Below are 20,287 nucleotides of genomic sequence, written 5' to 3'. Positions count from 1 at the left end.
TTCAAGGTTTCACCCAGTCCACAGTCAGTGTATTGAAACTAAGCTACAAAAACAGCCTGTTTTGGATTCTTTGTTGTTGTGATGTCACAAATTCAGCCTACATCTGTTTACCCTGCCACGCTGATGTGATGAGTTTCAGCATGGACTGGTTTTTTAATCAAGTGCATACAGGACAGCCAATCAGAACAGAGCTCATTTACATATATCAGTCTTAAAGGCACAGTGACAAAACAGCCTGTTTGATTTTAAAGGAGAACTAAAAGGGGAGGTTTGTGAAGGAACTGTAAGCCAGATAATTACATTACAATGTTAAATGGTGGTAGACTACTGATGGGTGCTAAAGTGTTGCTTAGATGTTGCTAGGCAGTTGCTATGGTATTCAAAGTGGTTAGTACAGTGTTGCTAGGCGATTGCTGCGGTGACCCAGGATGCTGCTTAAGTGTTGCTAGGTGGTTGCTCTGCTGTTAAATCCACTGCCACTTTAAATCCATTACTACCTTAAAATCAGTGCCGCCTTTAATTTACCGATACCTTAAATTCTGTGCCACCTTAATTTACCAACCTTGAATTCAGTGCCACCTTAAATGTACTGATACTTTACATCCAGTTCCACCTCAAATTTACTGCCACCTTAAATTCGGTGACATCGTAAATTTACCGATACCTTAAATGCACTGCCACCTTAAATTTACTGATACCTTAAATCCACTGCCACCTTAAATGAAATTTTACCTTAAACCCAGTGCCACCTTAAATTTACTACCACCTTAATATTGCCTTGGAACGGTTGTTTTACAAAAATGTACAAAATCGGATCGCTTAAAAAAGCACAAGCAACCTAATGGGGTATAGGTCCTACGATCTTGCAAAGTTTGCAAAGTTTGCAACTTCACTACAGCTCGTACAACAGTCATGTGAAAATGAAATACGACTGTTTTTGATACATAAACCACACAAATGTCACAGGTGGGCCTGAAAAAATAAAATTCAAGAAAAATGTGGGTGTAAGAAATGGGGCTTTTAGGCTTTGAAGCAGCCTGAATTTCATTCACAATTCTTAAAATCAAACTCTTTAGTGGAAAAATAGCGATTCAGTGCTCTGATGCAGATCACACACACGACTGTCCAGCACCTCCTGAGGCAGACGGCCTCTGAGTGAGTCAACAGATAGGAAGCCAAACATTCCCACAGAGAGAGAGAGAGAGAGAGAGGAAGGGAGAGAGAGAGAGAGAGAGGGAGAGAGAGAGAGAGCAGCCGATCTCCCCTCTTTCAAACCCTCAATCCATCACAAACTCTTTCACTGCTCATGGCTGATGTAACCTTCAGGAGACACAGAGTCCCGTCTGAGTCCTCCCTTTCTCTCTGTCTCTGCTACATCAGTCAACTTCCCCTCCTTTCTATCCCTCTTTTTCACCCCATCCCTTCCTTCCCTCTCCCTCCTCCTCTTCCTGTTCTCCTATGCTCTGTCCACCCACCTCCCAATAGACCCCTTCACTTATCCTTCCCAACAAATCCCCCTCTTTCCCTCCTCTCATCTCCTAACCAGGTCTCTCCTTCTTTCATTTAATCCTTTGCTTTTTTCTCTCTCTCCCCTCTTTCTTTCCTTTTTCTCTCCCTCTCTTTCTGTCATTCTTTTCGCTCTTTCACGTTTTTGTCTCTATCCCTGTCTCTATCTCCCATTTTCTCTTTCTTTCTCCCTTTCTCTCCTACTTTCGCTTTTTTGTCTGTCCCCATCTCTTGTCCTATTTCTTTTATCTCCTTTTCTCTCTCCCTCTCTTTCTTTCTCTTCTTTCTTTTTGCTCTTTTGTCTCTATCCCTGTCTCTATTTCTCCTTTTCTCTTTCTTTCTCTCCTTTCTTTTCGTTCTTTTGCTTTTTTGTCTCTATCTCTGTCTCTATTCCCCCTTTTCTCTCTCCGTCTTTTTCTTTCTCTCCTTTCTTTTTGCTCTTTTGCTTTTTTGTCTCTGTCCCTGTCTCTATTCACTCTTTTCTGTCTCCCTCTCTTTCTTTCTCTCCTTTCTTTTTACTCTCTCGCTTTTTTTGTCTCTATCCCAGTCTTTTCTATCACCTATTTTTTCTCCCTCTTCCCTTCTCACTCACTTTCTTGCTCTGTCTTTCCCTCTTTTTCTTTGCCCATTTCTCTCTTTCCACATCCCCCTCTCTTCTCTTCTCTCTCTCTCGTGCCAGGCTGGATGATGTCATCGCCGTGCTCAGTGCTGATGAATGCCTCACTAACACAAAGGCCGTGTCACAGCACAGGCTGCTAAAGCTAAATGCTAACAGCCTCTGCTCTTGGCACCCTCAGGAGGAATGTTGCGCCTCCACGGCTCCACAAGCAGCATGAAGTGATTACAAATTAATCTCCCTGTAACACTGGAGACCCTCCAGATGACAGGCGAGGGAAGAGACTCTGTTCTGTGAACTCAATATTTAACCCCATTGAGCCCCTTAAGATACGGTCGCCTCAAAACGCCTCGTCTTACGTTGTGTTGAACAATTTCTGACTCGTAGCTCATTCAAACAAGGGGAGAAATTGTGTGGAAAGTACAGACTGTAAACTTTCAATCAAGACCACATTTGAGTTTGTAAGTAGAAGAGGAGATATTTTATGAGGACGTCTGGTGGCTGAAGTGCTACTTTTGTTTTGCACTGGAGGGAATGGAAGCTTATAGGCACTGCAAATGAAGCAAGAGGGCAGTTTAAAGATGCAGTTCGTATGATCCTGACTGGTATAAGCTTCAATTACTTGTTACTTACAAGTACGTAGCTCCAGTGCTTTAATGAAGTAACCCAACTGAGAGAGAGAGAGTGAGAGAGCGAGAGAGATTGACTTTAACTGGCTGCTGTAATGGAATTGGCTGTGCTGCTGTTTACTGCGTGACGTGTTTCTGGACTGAACGCCGAATGCGGATGTCGGAGATTCCCTGGCTCGGAGCCACAGTGCCGCATGGCCCCGTCTGAGGAACAGAACGGATTACTGAAGAGGAAAAACCACAGAGCTCTCTCACTGATTCCAAACATTGAGGTTTGACCTGTAAAAGGATGAAAAACAATAGCCAAATATGCTCTGCCTCTCATTTACTGAATCAAACTATACGTTTGCAAGAATCTAGAGTTAAAAAATGAATGTTTTTTTATATCAAAATCTCAGTTTGTGTGCAATTGAGTGCAATTTCCAAATGGAAAGAGCAGCATAATATAGGATCAACAATGTTGCCTTAAGTTTTAAATTAAATTAAGTTAAGAATGAAACTAATAACACAGAGCTTGAGCTGCCTGTAGATGGGTTTGACCAATCAGAAGCAACAAAACACCCATTTTCTGTATATGTGACATCACAACCATCACAACCAGCTGGTAGTCTGATGCACTCAGCGTTCATGCCGCATGCCGGAAAATGTGGGTATTCTGGTCTTCTCGGGCAAAAAAAGCCTGGAAATTAATTTATAGAAAAGACTGTAAAATGTAAATGTATGAGTAAGTCTATTACACTGCACTACCACAAAACACATCTCGAAAACAATCTCTTTATAATGAAACACGCGGTTGGTCAGTGTCTACAGGTACTGACCATATGCACATTCAGAGAAGCGTGTTGTATTGTATTGTGACATAATTCATCACAATAACGATATATACTGTCACACTGCCCAGCCCTACTATAACACAGTAGTAACTGAAAGTTGCCCTCGTATGGGAAATGTTCTTTTCTTACAACAACAGTGCTGGTCAGTCTCAGTTAACCTGGCTGACCCCAGCTCCGAGGGTCAGTAAGGGTAAGCCCTGACCTCAGATCCGCACCTGCCATAAATAACAACACAACACAACAACAAACAGCGGGTCAGCTCTTCAGGTCGTGTGTCAGTGGCTGGTCAAACTCCGCGTTACCCGCTCCAGACAAAATCCTACCGGAGAGCCGATCAGACGTTCGCGTGCGCGTACACGTGCGTCTGCCAACGTGCGTGCGCACATGTTTGTGCACGGACGTCATCACCTGGACAGAACTCAGAGAGCACAATAATGAGTTTTATTCTGCAAACACAAATCTGCCTGCGGCCTGAATCCCCCGCCAAACACGCCTGTTAAACCAGCAGACCCGTCAGCTAAGACACGCTCAGCGTGTAGAGTTTCTTCTGTAGTCTTAGCACTGGAGCTAGGGGCTAATGCAGCTAACAGGTAATGGAAGCTGGTACCCCACCAATTAGCATGGTGCTACCTGCATGACTACTGACATAGACATGTCTCTGTCTACTGTGCTGAATCACATCACTGTATCACCTCTCCTGTTAATACACACTGTGCAGTATATCATAACTGCTACTGTACTGACTCTCACTGCACACTGCACACTGTAAATACTGCTGATACTCCTAATTATGTTTATATTCACTGGGTTGTAACTTCCTCATACCACTTAGTGTAATACCTGCTCTCATGTAAATACAACAAATCTGTATTACACACTATGTAAATATGCAAACACATACACTTCTACTTCTACTCTATAATACTTAACTTATTTTTTATACGTTGTTTTTTTATTTCTGCCTATTTTATGTTTATTTTTATTCGCATTTTTATTTCTGTGTAATATGTGTAAGTTTGTGCAATTATATGTCTTCCTACTGTAACACTGCAATTTCCCTTCAGAATCAATATCTATCTATCTATCTATCTATCTATCCATCCATCTATCCATCCATCCATCCATGTATCTATCTATCCATCTACGTACCTATCTATCTATCTACCATCTACCTACCTATCTATCTATCAATCCATCTATCTATCCATACATGTACCTATTTATCTATCTACCTACTTATCAGTCCATCTATCTATCTATCCATCCACCCATCTATCTATCTGTCTACCTATCTATCCATTTACTGATCTATCTATCTATCTATCCATTTACTGATCTATCTATCTATCTATCTATCTATCTATCTATCTATCTATCTATCTATCCATCCATCCATCCATCCATCATCCATCCATCCCACGTTTGCCTCAAACAGTGTCAGGTTGTTAAGTGAACTCTTAATACACTTGTTTATAGAGATGCTGATAATAAAACATTGAGTATGATTCCACCAATTTTTCAAAACATCTGCATAATTCAGAGTCGTTCAGAGTGGTTTGGTGTGAAACGCTCTGTTCTAGAGAAACTTACAGAGTCAGAACTGTTCACAGTGGTGGTGATAGGAACCAGACGTCCACCTCTAAAAGCTCCCTCACAGAAAGTTACTACATGAAATGGTTATGAATTCCGTGTTTGATGACTGAGACACTGAGATAAAGTTCTGATCTAAACATTTTGTTTGTATTTTGTTAATCCACTGTTCACTGGTGGTTTTGGATAGCAAATAAAATGTCTATATTTGTGTTGTAGTCATGGTGACCCCTGGTTCCCATCACCACCACTGTAAAGAGTCTAAGTTTCTCTACAATGAATCGTTTCACATCAAACCACTCTGAATCACTTCATTTACATCTTAACAACTAAATTACGCAGAAATTAAAAAAAAATTCCCTGGAATTCCCTGGAAGAGCATCTAAAAGTAACTGAAACCACTCCACTGGCCCACAGGAAGAACAGTGCTATTTCAGGACAGATTTGTTACAAGATTCATTCTTTTATAGTCCAAATATGGAAACTAAGCCACAAAAACAGCATGTTATGAATTCTGTTTTTGTGAAATTTAATGCATTTTTCATTTTTGACATAATTTGAACGTGCCTGTTGTTCTTTACATTGTGTGTAAATTTCACTACGAACGGACCAAGAGAAACGGCCCAAAATTACGTGGAAAAATGTCTTGTTCCATTGACTTACATTAAAAGTAAAGTATGGTTTTTCTTTCTCCTGTAAAGTTACCATTTTGGAGATATGAGGTTTTGATCTGACAGCAGCGATATGCATATCTGCCTATTCAGCCTTCAGCAGTAAAGTTGCTGAAGTTATAAGGAATGTTCCAGCTCAGCCCTGCGTTTTGAATAAGGCACACTACACAGCAACCAATCAGAACAGCGCTCATTTACATATATCTGTCTTAAAAAGCAGCAGAAACAAAAACAGCCTGATTAATTAAGGAATACAGAGAGGCTGGAGAATGTTCCTGAAAAATGAATTATGACTGCATTCATTACATACCGACTCACATATTAGCAACCACCTGGGACACCATAGCAACACCTTAGCAACACCTAACACCACTGCATAAAACCAAACAGTGGTTATAATTGGACTTCAAGGGGAAAAAACATAAAAGGCAACAAAAATGTAGAATATGGGCTCTTTAAAGAGCATGTGATGACCTAGGCATGCAGTTAGCGCCACAATGACTATGAGCTTCCAATACTTATTAGCCTCATAGTTCCAGCACAAAATTAAAGAAGTAAACTTCACAATTTGTTTTTTTCAACATTCCTGTATTTCACCAACTTGTAGAGTCGAGTCATGTTAACAAACTGAAGCTCACTAAGCGTAATGTAGGTCAGTTATTCTCCGATTTAAACCAAATCTGAACCTCAGAGAACTTCAAAGCAGGAGACTCAAGGCCAAACCATTGCAAAACCTCAAATGTTCGCATGCAGTCTTTCTTTAAATAGTCCTGGGCCCCATAAGAACTGCCGCCAAGCCTCATTATAAAGGACCGAAGGCAGAGAGAGGCAGCTGAGTGCCTGGGAAAGTCCCGCCTCCACACAGCTGTGGACACTTCTGGTTGGTGGAAACCACACTGCAGGGGCTCCTTATTGGTGGACACCACATTCCACTCTTTTTCCCCTTCTCCTGATGAAGTGCGCAGCTGTGCAGCTCCACTTCCACATTTCAAAGCAGTTAAACGGAGGCGCAAAAGGCAAACAGTTACATAAATGACATTCCAACGGCCTGTTCAGCTCTGAAGTCGCCCGAGATTGTTTTCTCACAAGGTTTGACTCTCATAAGACTTTTAAAGCTCCAGACTGAGTCATTAGAGCCGCCTGAAACGGTTACTGGCACGAATCAGTACACAATAAAGCAGCCAAACAAAACAGAGTTAACTAGAGGGGGAAGTCTGTGAACGAACTTTCAGTCAGTTAATCACAGGTGGTTGCTAAGGTATTGCTATGGTGCTGCAGGTGGTTGCTAAGGTGTAGCTATGGTGCTGCCGGTGATTCCTAAGTTGTTGCTATGGTATTGCAGGTGATTTCTAAGGTGTTGCAGGTGGTTGCTATGGTGTTGCAGGTGGTTCCTAAGATGTTGCTATGGTGTTGCAGGTGGTTGCTAAGGCGTTGCAGGTGGTTCCTAAGATGTTGCTATGGTGTTGCAGGTGGTTCATATGGTTTTTGCTAAAGTGTTTCTGTGGTGTTGCACGTGGTTCCTAAGGTGTTGCAGGTGGTTGCTTAGGTATAGCTATGGTGTTGCAGGTGATTCCTAAGGTGTTGCTATGGTAGTGCAGGTGATTCCTAAGGTGTTGCTGTGTTGTTGCAGATGGTTCCTAAGCTGTTGCTAGGGTGTTGCAGGTGGTTGATATGATGTTGCAGGTGGTTCCTAAGGTGTTGCTATGGTTTTGCAGGTGATTCCTAAGGTGTTGCAGGTGGTTGCTAAGGTGTTGCTATGGTGTTGCAGGTGGTTCCTAAGGTGTTGCTACGGTGTTGCAGGTGGTTGCTAAGGTGTTGCCATGGTATCCCAGGTGCTAGTATGTGAGTCTTTATGTGATGTCTATGAGGGTCGTTGTGATAGATGTCCTTTGTGACATCATTTGTGGCAGTATAGGCTCTACGTTCCTGTATTGTTTTGTGGTTGCACTCTGTGAAAACTGCACAAACAAAGTGTAGATTAATAAACTGAAGAACAGTAAGTTGCCAAGCCAACTTAACAAGAGCAACTGAAATGCCTGAAGCCAGTCCATTCCCTCAATCACTGACAGCACTACTGAAAACAGCAGTTAATACGCCAGTTAAAGTGATAGTTCAATGAAAAATCAAAGTGCAGTTTCCCTTTTTCTCCAAATGCAGCTGATCAACCAATAAATGTTATCTGATGTTTGCTTATTATCTATAAAAATCAACAAACTATGGGTAAATTTCAGGCTTGGAGATGGCCGCTATGTTTTCAGCTATGCCACGAACTTTTGTCTATTTTTTGGGTGGATTTTTTACTCAAGTTTTTCACCCTTATTTAGCCACAGCCAATTCCACCTGTTAGCTAGGTCTCTACCATGCTACCAAGCTGGGAGGGTGAAGGCTTACGTCCTCCAAAGCACAACACCCTCCACTGCATCTTCGGAAAACTGCAACGTCATCTGAGCTCAACACGCTTGGAGGAGAACTCTAATTGCTATTTCTGTTACGTCAGCTAACAGATGCCCACGTTGGCTAGCATCACTCTGAGTGACGGAGGAGAGGGAGGACCATCCTAAACTGTCAGAAATAAAGGTACTGTCCAGATAAAAGTGCCCTCAAAGGTACAACAGCGGTTTTAAGGTCTGATTGTGAACCTTAAATAAGTTTTCCAGGTGAAAAGTTCGTATTCGTACCTTTTCATAACCGAATGTTTTAAAACAGAACAGTAAAATAAAAGCCTGGAGACGAGACGGGGTGTGTGGAGTCAGTACAGCTTAGAAAATATCATTTCAGTGGATTATGGTTCAGTTATGTTCCCTGACTAAAGGTACTGAGATGTACCCTTGGGGGTCCCACCCCAGTGACAAGAGGGGAAGGTCTAACTGTGTAAACCTTAAATATGTTTTACCCAGTGAGACAGATTTGTACCTTTTCATAACCGAATGTTTTAAAACAGAACAAAATAAAAACGCTGGACAGGAGGCAGGATGTGTGGAGTCACAGTGTAAGAAATATAATTGCAATGGAATGTAGTACTGTTATGTAATTATGTTCCCTGACTAAAGGTACTGAGATGTACTCTTGAGGGTTCCACCCCAAAGAAAAGAGGGGTACCACCCCAGTGACCTTTTTCTGAGAGTGTACCCACCCAGAGAGGATAGTTATGATCTGGACATGTGATCTCATGTCCATGTACACTGATTTCAGTGTGTCATACAGAGCCAGAAACAACTTCACATGCTAGCTGTGGTTACTTAGTGGCCAATGCTGGTTGTACTGTTGAATCAATACTGCACACTCACACAAATGGCTACATCCACACAGTATAATGTGTAGAGTTGAGCAAAACTGTTCTTCACAAGACTGAAAAGAAGCAAAGGCACTCATTCTGCTAGCACACATGCTAAAAATGTTAGAATTAGCTCCACAGCTAACAAATAAACCTACATTACTCAGTGCTGCCCTCTAAACGTTAGAACGGCAAGCTAGAATGTGTTTTGTTTTTATAAGCACTATGATGTTTCAATGAATGCATTTACCGCTTTCTGTTACTGTGCTACGTGAACATTTTAAACTGAGTCTCTAATCACCTCCAATCAGCCTGTTTCACTTGATTTTAGTGGAGTTTTACAGCGATTTTTGGTACGTTTTTAGTTATTGTTTAATTTTTATTATTCTGTTCTCTTTATTTTAATGTTGCCAAGATGTTGTTTTACATCCTTTATTTCTTTATTTTTTATTAATTATTTTTTTTATTTATCCTTATATTAGTTTACTTATTAAGTTACTATATTGTTGTAATTTTAACTATTTTTTATTTTTTTTACTAATATATTATTATTTTGTTTTTACTAGTTAACTTCTTAATCCCTGTTCTCTGTATTGGCTCAGCTACATTGTTGATGAGGGTCTCCCTCAATGTACTCCGAGTTTAAATAAAGGTTGATTGATTGATTGATTTGCATTTATTTTCCTCAACTTAACACATGTAACTCACACTGGGTTTGTTGCAGCATAAGGAGACTGTGAAATCTAACAACTGTGGAAAATGATTAAAATCAGCGTAGAAACTGTGATCATCTCAAAATAACTGTGATTAGTCAATCATGTTATAACTGAGACAGGCCTAACTCCTTACTTGGTAGCTGCATTAGCCTCGTAGCTCCAGTGTGAAACTAAATAAGCGCATGCATGTGGGTGGCGGTGGGTGGTTGTGGGTGATGCTGTATGTTGTGTGAGTTCAGCTCTGACGTGCGCCTGTGTTGGGGGGATTACAGCGTCCTCTCGTCACCTTGCCCCGAGTCTGATCCTGGCTGTCTGAGCCATCACTGCTACACATGTTTATCATGTTTTTAACATGTTCTCCATGTGCAGAGACAACAACTCAATCTCTACGTGACTCAACGTGAGGGTTCAGCCCGAGTGCAACTATACTGAAAATAAACACTCAAAGATGCTGCAACAGGGGCGCCTAAACTTTGTCTCAGGGGGCCAAAGTGGAGCCTTTGTGGTGGGCTGAGCACCAAAAAGACAAACAAATACATAAATAAAGAAGGTAAGTAGGTTTCAAGTCATATTTTAAAAAATGTTTTATAAAATTACACCACATTTTCTTACTAAAAATGCCTTTTTGTAGTATTTTAAGTTTTATATAGAATAAAAATATGTTTGTTCAATCAGTAGCCACATTTACATGCACCCTGATAATCCCTTAATAATCTGACTAATAACTTAATCGGAACACAATACATCCATGTTTACTCCACAGTCGGAATAATCTAGTCTGATTGAAGCCATTCGGAATACAGTTTCTATCCGACTGATCGAGGTGGGTAATCCTGTAAATAATCCGTTAAATAGAAGAATAATATCCGTGTAAACGCCTGTATCTGATTACATTCCCTATCGGAAAGTTTAAGTACGTTCTGATCATGTTCGTCACGTCATAGTGAAAGTTTATACCGTTCAACATGGCGGAGCAGAAACTGGTCTGCAGAGGAGACGAAGTTTATGCTCTGATCTTTAAAAGACGGCGGTGGGACGGACGTCCAGCTTATGTGTCTCAGAGCACGACGTCTTCCTCTCGGCCTTCTTTAATAAGGACATGTGAAGGATGTTTTCCTGAGTCTGACATCATTTTAAAGTAAACAGAGATGAGTGTATAAACCAGCAGCTCCTCTGTGCGTCAGACTGAACTCCGCTCTGTACAGTAACACTCGCGCTGGTGGAGCCCTGGTGTTTAGGGTGAGCTGTTGGCTCAGTTCCAGACCCCGGGGTCTTTTTTTAGCCTGATTCCGCTACAGATCCTCTTACTGCCCCGACAGACCTACCCCTTTATTTATAAACCCCTCCCCTCAGAGAAGAATGAACGTCTGACACAGCAGAGAAACACAGTCACAACAATGAGAGATGTGTTAGAGCTGATGTCTGAAAGAGAGAGTGAGAGAGAGAGAGAGAGAGAGAGAGAGAGAGAGAGAGAGAGAGAGAGACTGAGAGTAAAAGCGATAGAGAAAGAGAAAGAAAGAAAGAAAAAGAGGACAGTAAGAGAAAGAGAAAAAAGAATGAATAAAAGAGAGGAAGAAGACAGAGAGAAAGAAAGAGACAGAGAGAGAGAGACAAGGGGAGAGAGAGAGAAAAGAAAGAAAGAAAGAAAGAAAGAAAGAAAAGAGAAAAGAAGGAAAAAGAAAAGGACGGCAAGAGAAAGACACAAAAGAAAGAATAAAAGAGAGGAAGAAGACAGAGAGAGAAAGTACAGGGACAGAGAGACAAGGGAGAGAGAGAAAAAGAAAGGAAGAAAGAAAGAAAGAGGACAGGGAGAGAAAGAGAGGAAGAAAAGAAGACAAAGAGAGACAGAGAGACTGAGAGTAAAAGAGACAGAGAAAGAAAAAAAGAAAGAAAGAAAGAAAGAAAAAAGAGGACAGTGAGAGAAAGAGAAAAAGAATGAATAAAAGAAAGGAAGAAGACAGAGAGAAAGAAAGAGACAGGAAGAGAGAGAAAGTTCAGGGAGGGAGAGAGAGAGACAAAGGGAGAGAGAGAAAAGAGAAAGAAAGAAAGAAAGAAAGAATAAAAGAAAGAAAGAATGAAAGAAAGAGCACCAGGAGAGACAGAGAACGAGAGAGTGAGAAAGAGAGAGATTCAGTCAGGCTTGCTGATGGGTCTCAGTTCTCTGTCTGACTGAGTTAACTGTCCTCAGGGTTCTGCAGGTTCCTGAGAACTCCGGTCATCATGTTTCTGTTGAGACGTTCAGGTTCTCCGCTGTTGCTCTGAATGCAGATTTTAAACATCCTGCTTTTTTTCTGCGAGCACACAGGAAGGAAGCGCTGAGGGCTTTTTAAGGCCTCTCTGGCGGATGGTCTTTTTTAAGGCGTCCTGACTGATGGTCTTCAGCCGTGTGTGCAGGAGAGAGAGGTTCTCTTGGAATCTGAATTTGATGTGAAGATACTGTTGTTTACAGTCTTGTTCTGCAGAAATACGTTTGTGCCATGTTTGGTCACTTTTTCACATCAAAATAAACCGAAAAAAGTCAGAAGCGCAGACTCAAACCTGTCCATACAGACCGTAAATGTAATTAATTACACTGTAAAATGCTGGTGGATCACTGACGGTTTGGGGCTGTTTAGCTGCTGGTGGTCCAGGAGATTTTGGCCCAAACTCTGTCTGACTCTGCCAGGAGGCTGAAACGTGGCTGTGGGTGGATATTACAGCGAGATAATGACCCCAAACACACATCAAAATCCACACTGGAAGGGTCGCAGACACAGAACCCAGCTGAAAGCATGGTGTGTGTTGAAGAGGGTGGTCCACAGGTGAAGACCCAAAAAATATAAAGGAACTGGAAACGTTCTGCGTGGAAGAACGATCCAAGATCCCGCAACAAGTGACCTCGTTAAGCATTACAGAAAGCGACTCAGTGCTGTTTTTCTCGCCATGAGAGGTTTCAACAAATATTAATAATGAGGTGCTGATATTTTTAATATTTAGTGTAGTGTGTTATTAAAGAAAAGTAATACAATTTGTTTAAGCTTGAAATATCACTCAGCGCATGTGTGGTTTATTTAATATATTGAATTTAGCTCGTTTTCATGAAGGGTGCTGATAATTGTGGAGTTTACTGTATCTGATTATGCTGATTCATAAACATTTAATAACATAGAAACTGGGATTACATCTACTTATAGTAGCACTGTAGAAAAATGACATTTCTGTAGGATCACAAATGCAGTAAAATGAATAAAATGCAGATATTTTACTATATTAGCAAACGTTCCGCAGCTCAAGAGAACAATACGCACGCAATTGAATACGGGTTTGAGGTATCGGCCACATGTAAACACTGTACGGTATTTTTTTAACCCTTAACATTCCAGGTTTACTTCATACGAAGGCTTATTATTCAGTAACTTCAGGGACTTCGAAGTGAACTAATGGAGCTATTCTTAGGTTACAGTGTGTATAAGTGTATAAAAAAGCATTGGGCCTGCCGACGGGCCCATGGCTTATTAGGGGTTAAGCAAATATCCGCTGGTATCGATATAGGGCTGGACGATACGACGATATTTATCACATTACTATGATAAATTACGTCACAATATGTCACAATAGCAAGAATACTGTCGTTATTGATTGTACTTCCAGAACACTTAACAACTGCATGTTATACGTCATTATAATAACAGCATAAATAGTCCTGTTTATTTGAAAATAGTGCAGTGCAGTGTGTGAAACGTTTAATAAAAATCATTAAAATCACTGTCATTAACAGTGTTTTTAAATATACTTGTTCTTTTAACCGTCTGTTCCAACTTTTTTCAGAAAAAAAAATGCTGACATATCCTGTGTAATGATGTATCGTGATATTGTATTTTTGCCATGTTTCTGCAGTACAACAGCACTGCAGAAACACAACATTTCTGTGGGATCACAAATACAGTAAAATGAATAAAATGCAGATATTTTACAGTATTAAGCATCGCCTAAACCCCTGTGTCAAACACAAGGCCCGTGGGCCAGATGAGGCCCACCACACAGTCCTATACAACCCTCTAAAGTATTTTAAATTTCTATTAATAGTAGCCCGTTTCACAATGGGCTGTACTACAGTCCCCAGCATGCACTGCAGTGTAATGTGCGCTCTGACTCTCCCACCCCCACAACAGTCTATGGGACAGCGGTTACACCTCAGTTCTGCACAATTCTACACAGTTCCACACCAGTCATATCACCAAACGCACTAGCTGTGTTTCAGCTGCAGTTCAGCCAGTATGATCACCAAATGTCACCAGCTCAGCAGCTCAGAAACTGAGCCCAAGTATTAATGAACTTGCAGCAAAGAAAGGATGTCGGGGTCTAATTCACACAAATAGGTAGGTTTAAAAGGCTGAGACTCTGGGGACATTTACATTTTGAATATTCAAAAAATATTCATGTAATATTTCAGGGTCTACTATAAGCGTCTATAATTTACTGCTGAAACTTTTGCGTATTTTAAATAAACAGTGGCCATTTCGGGTTACAGCACAACATTAATTACAAATAAAATAAAAACCTTTTTCTCAGGCCCACAGATTAGTTGAGATTTGTTAATATGGCCCTTTTAGTGGCTGAGTTTGACACCCCTTGCCTAAACGTTCTGCAGCTCAAAAGAACAATACATACACATGCAAATACGAGCTTGAGATATCGGCCACGTGTGAACACCTGTCTGATATTTTTAAGCAAATATCTGCTGATATTGATTACGGGGCTGGGCAATATGACGATATTTATCGTTATCGTGATAAATCATTCACAATATGTCACATATATGCTTTTCTCAGCATATTGTTGTTATCAGTAGTACTTCTAGAACACTAAACAACTGTGGTATATGTCATTATAATAAGAGCATAATTAATGTTTAATTGGATATAGTGCAGTGCAGTGTGGGAAATATTTAATGAAAAATCCTAAAAATCAGTCGTTGATTTTTAAAAAATGTAGCACCACAAGTTCTTTTATTCGTCTGTTCCAACTTATCAGAAAAAATAAATATTGCGTATCATGAGGTATCACGATACTATATTTACGCCATATCGCCCAGCTCTACAGCGATATGATTCCAATGTCATCGTGCATCACTACAGGCTTTAAAATGATGGTTCTTTAGGGGTTCTTTGGCGTCAAGGGGTCTTTGCATCGAGAAAGGGATCTTCAGGTTGAAGGAGGATGTGATGTATATGGTTCTATACAGAACCTTTTGAAAAGGGTTCTAGATAGCAACAAAGGTGGTTCTTGTACTGTTATGATGTCAAGCCATGCAAAGAACCATTTAAGCATGCAAATTGTTCTACACTCTAAAAAAAAGATGCTTCTTCGAGAGTTTCATAAAGAAAACGGTTCTATATAGAACCGTGAACACTTAACATGAAAGCATTCTTGAGAATATGCTGTAGATGGTTCTATATAGAGGTTTCTGTATAGCAACAAAAAGGGTTCTTCTATTGTAACAAGCTTGACATTGTAACAATAGAAGAACCTTTTTTGTTGCTAAATAGAACCCTTTTCAAAAAGGTTCTGTTTAGAACTATATACAACACGTTCAGAATCAATCTGAAGAACGCTTTCATGATGCAGAGAACACTTTAATCATGCAACGGGTTCTTTGAGTGTTCATGGTTCTACATAGAACTATTTTTTTCACTAATGAACTCTCGAAGAACCATCTTTTTTTAGAGTGTAGAACAATTTGCATGCTTAAATGGTTCTTTGCATGGCTTGACATCATAACAGTACAAGAACCACCTTTGTTGCTATCTAGAACCCTTTTCAAAAAGGTTCTGTATAGAACCATATACAACACATCCTCCTTCAACCTGAAGATCCCTTTCACGATGCAAAAACCCCTTTAATCATGCAAAGGGTTCTTTGAGTGTTCACGGTTCTATGTAGAGCTATTACTAAAGAACCCTTTGAAGAACCATCATTTTTAAGTGTGTTGTAATAAATTCGCTTCATAATGTTCAAAGTTTTATTCCAAAAATCAAATATTGGTAAAAAATTTAAGTGAATAAAAATGACGATGATAACTGGCTGCCGTCCAATCAGCTACTCGTTGCTATGCAGTTACTCTACACTGGATGTTGTTGTTTCCAGGCTCTCCATAATTGGCCTTTTTTATAATCCAAACAAAAAGCGAATTGTGACTTATTACAATAATGATAACATCATATGATCCACCTCTATTACAATGTAATAAACATCCACACACTGTTCCTATCTTGTGACTCAGACAAACAGGCTGTAAAAGGGAACCAAAACCCACACAGCAGTCCTCCACTGAGTTAGTTGTCCAGTTCCGCTGTCTCTGCTGCAGACTGTAAATACGTCAGCTTTCTTAAACTGTACAGTTATGTCACTGAGGAAAGCTCAGATTAGAGCGGAGAGTCCAGCTCAGCTCCGCCGCTCTGAGAACACCTGCGTAACAAACAGGCCACTCACTAAATCACAGCTTCACAAACACAGCGGAGTTCAGAGACTCACTGAAACTGGACGACAACCTTAATCCACTCAAACCCGACACGACTTCACTGGGGTTTATAACGTGACCTTCCAGGTTTCCTCTCTCTGTTCTGTTCACTTCAGCAGAGGCATTAAAGGGCCCATATCACAGAAAACCTAATTAACATTCACCGCCCACTTCATACAGCACTTCATTAGGCTCACCTGCCTTGTATCTACATTTACTGCCCATTTATCAGCTCCACTTACTATATAGGTGCACTTTGTAGTTCTACAGTTACAGACTGTAGTCCATCTGTTTCTCTGATACTTTGTTAGCCCCCTTTTACCCTGTTCTTCAGTGGTCAGGACCCCCATGGACCCCCACAGAGCAGGTACTATTTGGGTGGTGGATCATTCTCAGCACTGCAGTAACACTGACGTGGTGGTGGTGTGTTAGTGTGTGTTGTGCTGGTACGAGTGGATCAGACACAGCAGTGCTGCTGGAGTTTTTAAACACTGTGTCCACTCACTGTCCACTCAATTAGACACTCCTACCTTGTCGGCCCACCTTGTAGATGTAAAGTCAGAGACGATAGCTCATCTGCTGCTGCACAGTTTGTGTTGGTCATGCTCTAGTCCTTCATCAGTGGTCACAGGACGCTGCCCACCGGACGCTGTTGGCTGGACGTTTTTGGTTCTCAGTCCAGTGGCGACACTGAGGTGTTTCAAAACTCCAGCAGCACTGCCGTGTCTGATCCACTCGCACCAGCGCAACACAGACTAACACGCCACCACATCAGCGTCCCTGCTGAGAATGACCCACCACCCACGTAATTCCTGCTCTGTGGGGGTCCTGACCATTGAAGAACAGGGTAACAAAGTATGCAGAGAAACAGATGGACTACAGTCTGTAACTGTAGATCTACGAAGTGAAACTATACGGTCAGTGGAGCTGATAAAATTGACAGTGAGTTACACACATCACAAACAACTAGTTTGGAATTCACTGTTTTTCTGATCTCCCTTTTCCAGCCTATTCCGCCTACAGCAGTTCAGCTCTGCCCACTCACACTGAAGTTATAAGGAGTGTTTCAGGCCAGTCTGCTTTTTGAAATAAGGCACAATACAAAACAGCCAATCAGAACAGAGGTAATTTACCTATGTCAGTCTTAAAGGCACAGCAACCACTGTTCACATCTGATGTTACGTACAGAACTTTAAACGCTACTGTTGTGTTTTAAGTGGCAAAATATTATATCATAATATGGCGACGCTTTTGCTCCTTTGCCCTGATTATTTCTGACCGTTTTAGTTAGTCTGAGTTTTCTGTTTACACTCTGAGTATCATTATTTATCTAAAGCAGTCCAAAGCAACTTATGTCATAACCTAATTCTTACAGCATGAGGCTGAGTCTGACACACTTCGGTAGTCTCTCTCTCTCTCTCTCTCTCTCTCTCTCTATAATCCCACTCTAACTCTTTGTTTTCTTTCAGTAAATTATGGAGCAGGTTATGAAGGCTGCAGAAATGACAGGGTGGGGATAAACAAAACTGTCACTAACTGTCTGTTTATGACTGATTTCTCTTATTTGTAAAAGGCTTCAACTAAACTGTTTTGTATGCACACTCTACACATACAGGGAAGTACTTTGTATATCGCTGCTGTCAGAACAAAACGTTGTATCTCCATTTTTTAGTTTTTGACATAATTTGAAAACACCTGTTGCCCTTTACAATGTGTGTAAATTTCATGATGAATGGACCAAAAGAAACGACCCGAAATGACTTGGAAAAAAATCTGGTTCCACTGACTTACATTAAAAGTAAAGAAGGTTTTTCCTTCTCCTGTAAAGTTACCATTCTGGAGATATGAGATTTTGTTCCGACAACAGCGATACGCAGTGTCATAAACGCAAATTTACACCCCATTTTTGTTTTCTCTATTATTGCTACTGAATGCTTTTAGATCTGTAAACAGTGCAACTTTATTATTTATTCAAGGAGCAAAGTTATCTAAAGCGCAAATCAGCTATTGCAGCTAGAGGCTGTGAAACAAGGGGGCACATACTTTTTCACAAGGGTGATTTGAATATTGATGAATGAAACAATATTTTTTTTTAGATTGACAGGGTCCTCTTGATACATTTTGAGACCTCAAATTGTTCACTGAGACAAACAGGGAGAATCGAGAGGGGGCAAATACTTTTTCACAGCACTGTATTTTCAATCTTTTTTCTACACTTTATCTGCTCATCGTTATTTACTAGTATTCTCAGCATAAGCATCAAACTCAGGGTGTCACAAACTGAATACTGTTATATGTATAGAATGACAAGGTAGTGATGGGCAACGTAGCATCTATACTGGTGTTGTTGATGCATAACAGCAAAGATTTCTTATATAAATTATGTTTTTTTTAACAACATTGATCTTTTCAAGCAACCTGTTACAATATATGTCACTGTCATTTCTTATTATTTGAAATATAACAGTTTGAAATAAGTAAACTGAATAAGTATTAAGTTTATATGTGCACTTGTGGTCTGAGTCTGATTGATGTTTACAGAACAGTGTAAGATTCCCTTTGCTGTAATTTTAAGTAAAGCTGGGCGATATGGAAAAATGTAATATCACAATACTACGTTTTTTTCAATAGGCCTACATGATGCATTACAATATTTATTTTTTCTGGCATTTAATAAGTAAAAACAGACAAAGTGTTGTTTAAAAATACTATCAAAACTTATGAATCTAATTATTTGTATTCAACATTTCACACTTTGCTGCACTAAATCCAATTAAACAGGACTAATTCTGCTCTATTTCAGTCAAACATGCAGTCAGGTAGTGATATTTTGGTAATGATAACCAAGATATGCTTAAAAAAGCAGCCTATGACATACTGTAATATAAAAGAAAAAAGATAAATATTGTCATATTACTCAGACAGAAAGCATGAGGTCATCAATTCTATTAATAAAATCGATCGAACAGTGTTGTTGCTTTACCAAAACAACGGAAAATCAAAATTTGATTGTAAATAAAAGTATAAAAAATAACCACGCAGATTGTTTTATCACTTTAGGCCAAACAGAACAGCATTTTTCCATAATCACGTTAAATTTAGCTGTTGTTATTTACTTGAACTTTATTAATGCAAAAATAAAAATATTATCAAATATCGTGATATTTGGAAAACATCGTGATATTGAACTCGCCCAGCTCTACAGTACTCTACTCAAACCAGGCACAAATTGGCTTCTTTTCCCACTTTTCCGTTCCACCTTAAATGGTGCAGCAGCCCGTCTGGCGCCTGTACGGTCCAGAGCGTAAGAACGTAAGGGAGCCCCATTTAAGGTGGAACGGACAATTGTTAAAAGAAGCCAACTGAAGTTGGGTAGTGAGGAGTCTCACCTCTCTGAGTTGCTCCAGTTCGTGTCTGAGGGCCTCATATTCTCCCTCCAGCTCCTCGTATCTCTGTGTGAGCTGCTGCTTCTCCTCCAGCACGGCCAGCCCGTACTCCGCTGCCTGGATCTTCTCCCGGGTCGTCTCGCTCAGTTCCCGGGACAGCCGCTCCACTTCGGCCCGCAGCCACGAGCTCTGCTCGGCCGCGGACATATTTACCCCCCTTAAACTCACTCTCCCCCAAACAAAACACTCCGCAGCCTCCGCTTCATCTTTACTCCTCAACACCAAACACACCGACCGCTCCGATAAAGGTGGGGAATCCAGCTGGACTGAAAAAAGACGCGATTCCTTTAAGACGTTTGAATCTCGCCGTTGGGAAATGGAGTTCCGCCGCAGGGTGGATGTGTGGTAGCGGACGGCGCAGAGACTACAAGACCCAGAATGCTCAGCGGCATGGACACGAAGGCGGCTTCTCCGGGGGATACTGACGTCATCTGGATAACCGTTATGAAGCTACAGCGTTTACTTTCTCTTTATTCTTCAGCTATTTATTAAAAAATGTAATTTATA

The 20,287-nt window shown here is 40.6% G+C and overlaps 1 protein-coding gene across 2 annotated transcripts in view; it reads right to left on the bottom strand.

Annotated features, from left to right (window-relative positions):
* Positions 1-20,075, bottom strand: part of bicd2 (bicaudal D homolog 2 (Drosophila)) — a 37,293-nt gene extending 17,218 nt beyond the window's left edge. For both annotated transcript variants that reach the window (XM_036559481.1, XM_036559480.1), the window contains exon 1: positions 19,724-20,075. In XM_036559481.1, coding sequence (XP_036415374.1) covers positions 19,724-19,927 — 204 coding nt within the window. In that variant the 5' untranslated portion in view covers positions 19,928-20,075. The remainder of the gene's footprint in view (positions 1-19,723) is intronic.
* Between the last annotated feature and the right edge of the window lie 212 nt (positions 20,076-20,287).

The sequence above is a fragment of the Colossoma macropomum genome, unplaced genomic scaffold (genome assembly GCF_904425465.1).
Source record: "Colossoma macropomum unplaced genomic scaffold, Colossoma_macropomum, whole genome shotgun sequence".
NCBI lineage: Eukaryota > Metazoa > Chordata > Actinopteri > Characiformes > Serrasalmidae > Colossoma > Colossoma macropomum.
Note: the sequence above shows the minus strand (reverse complement) of the source record. Positions and strands in the feature narration are given on the sequence as shown.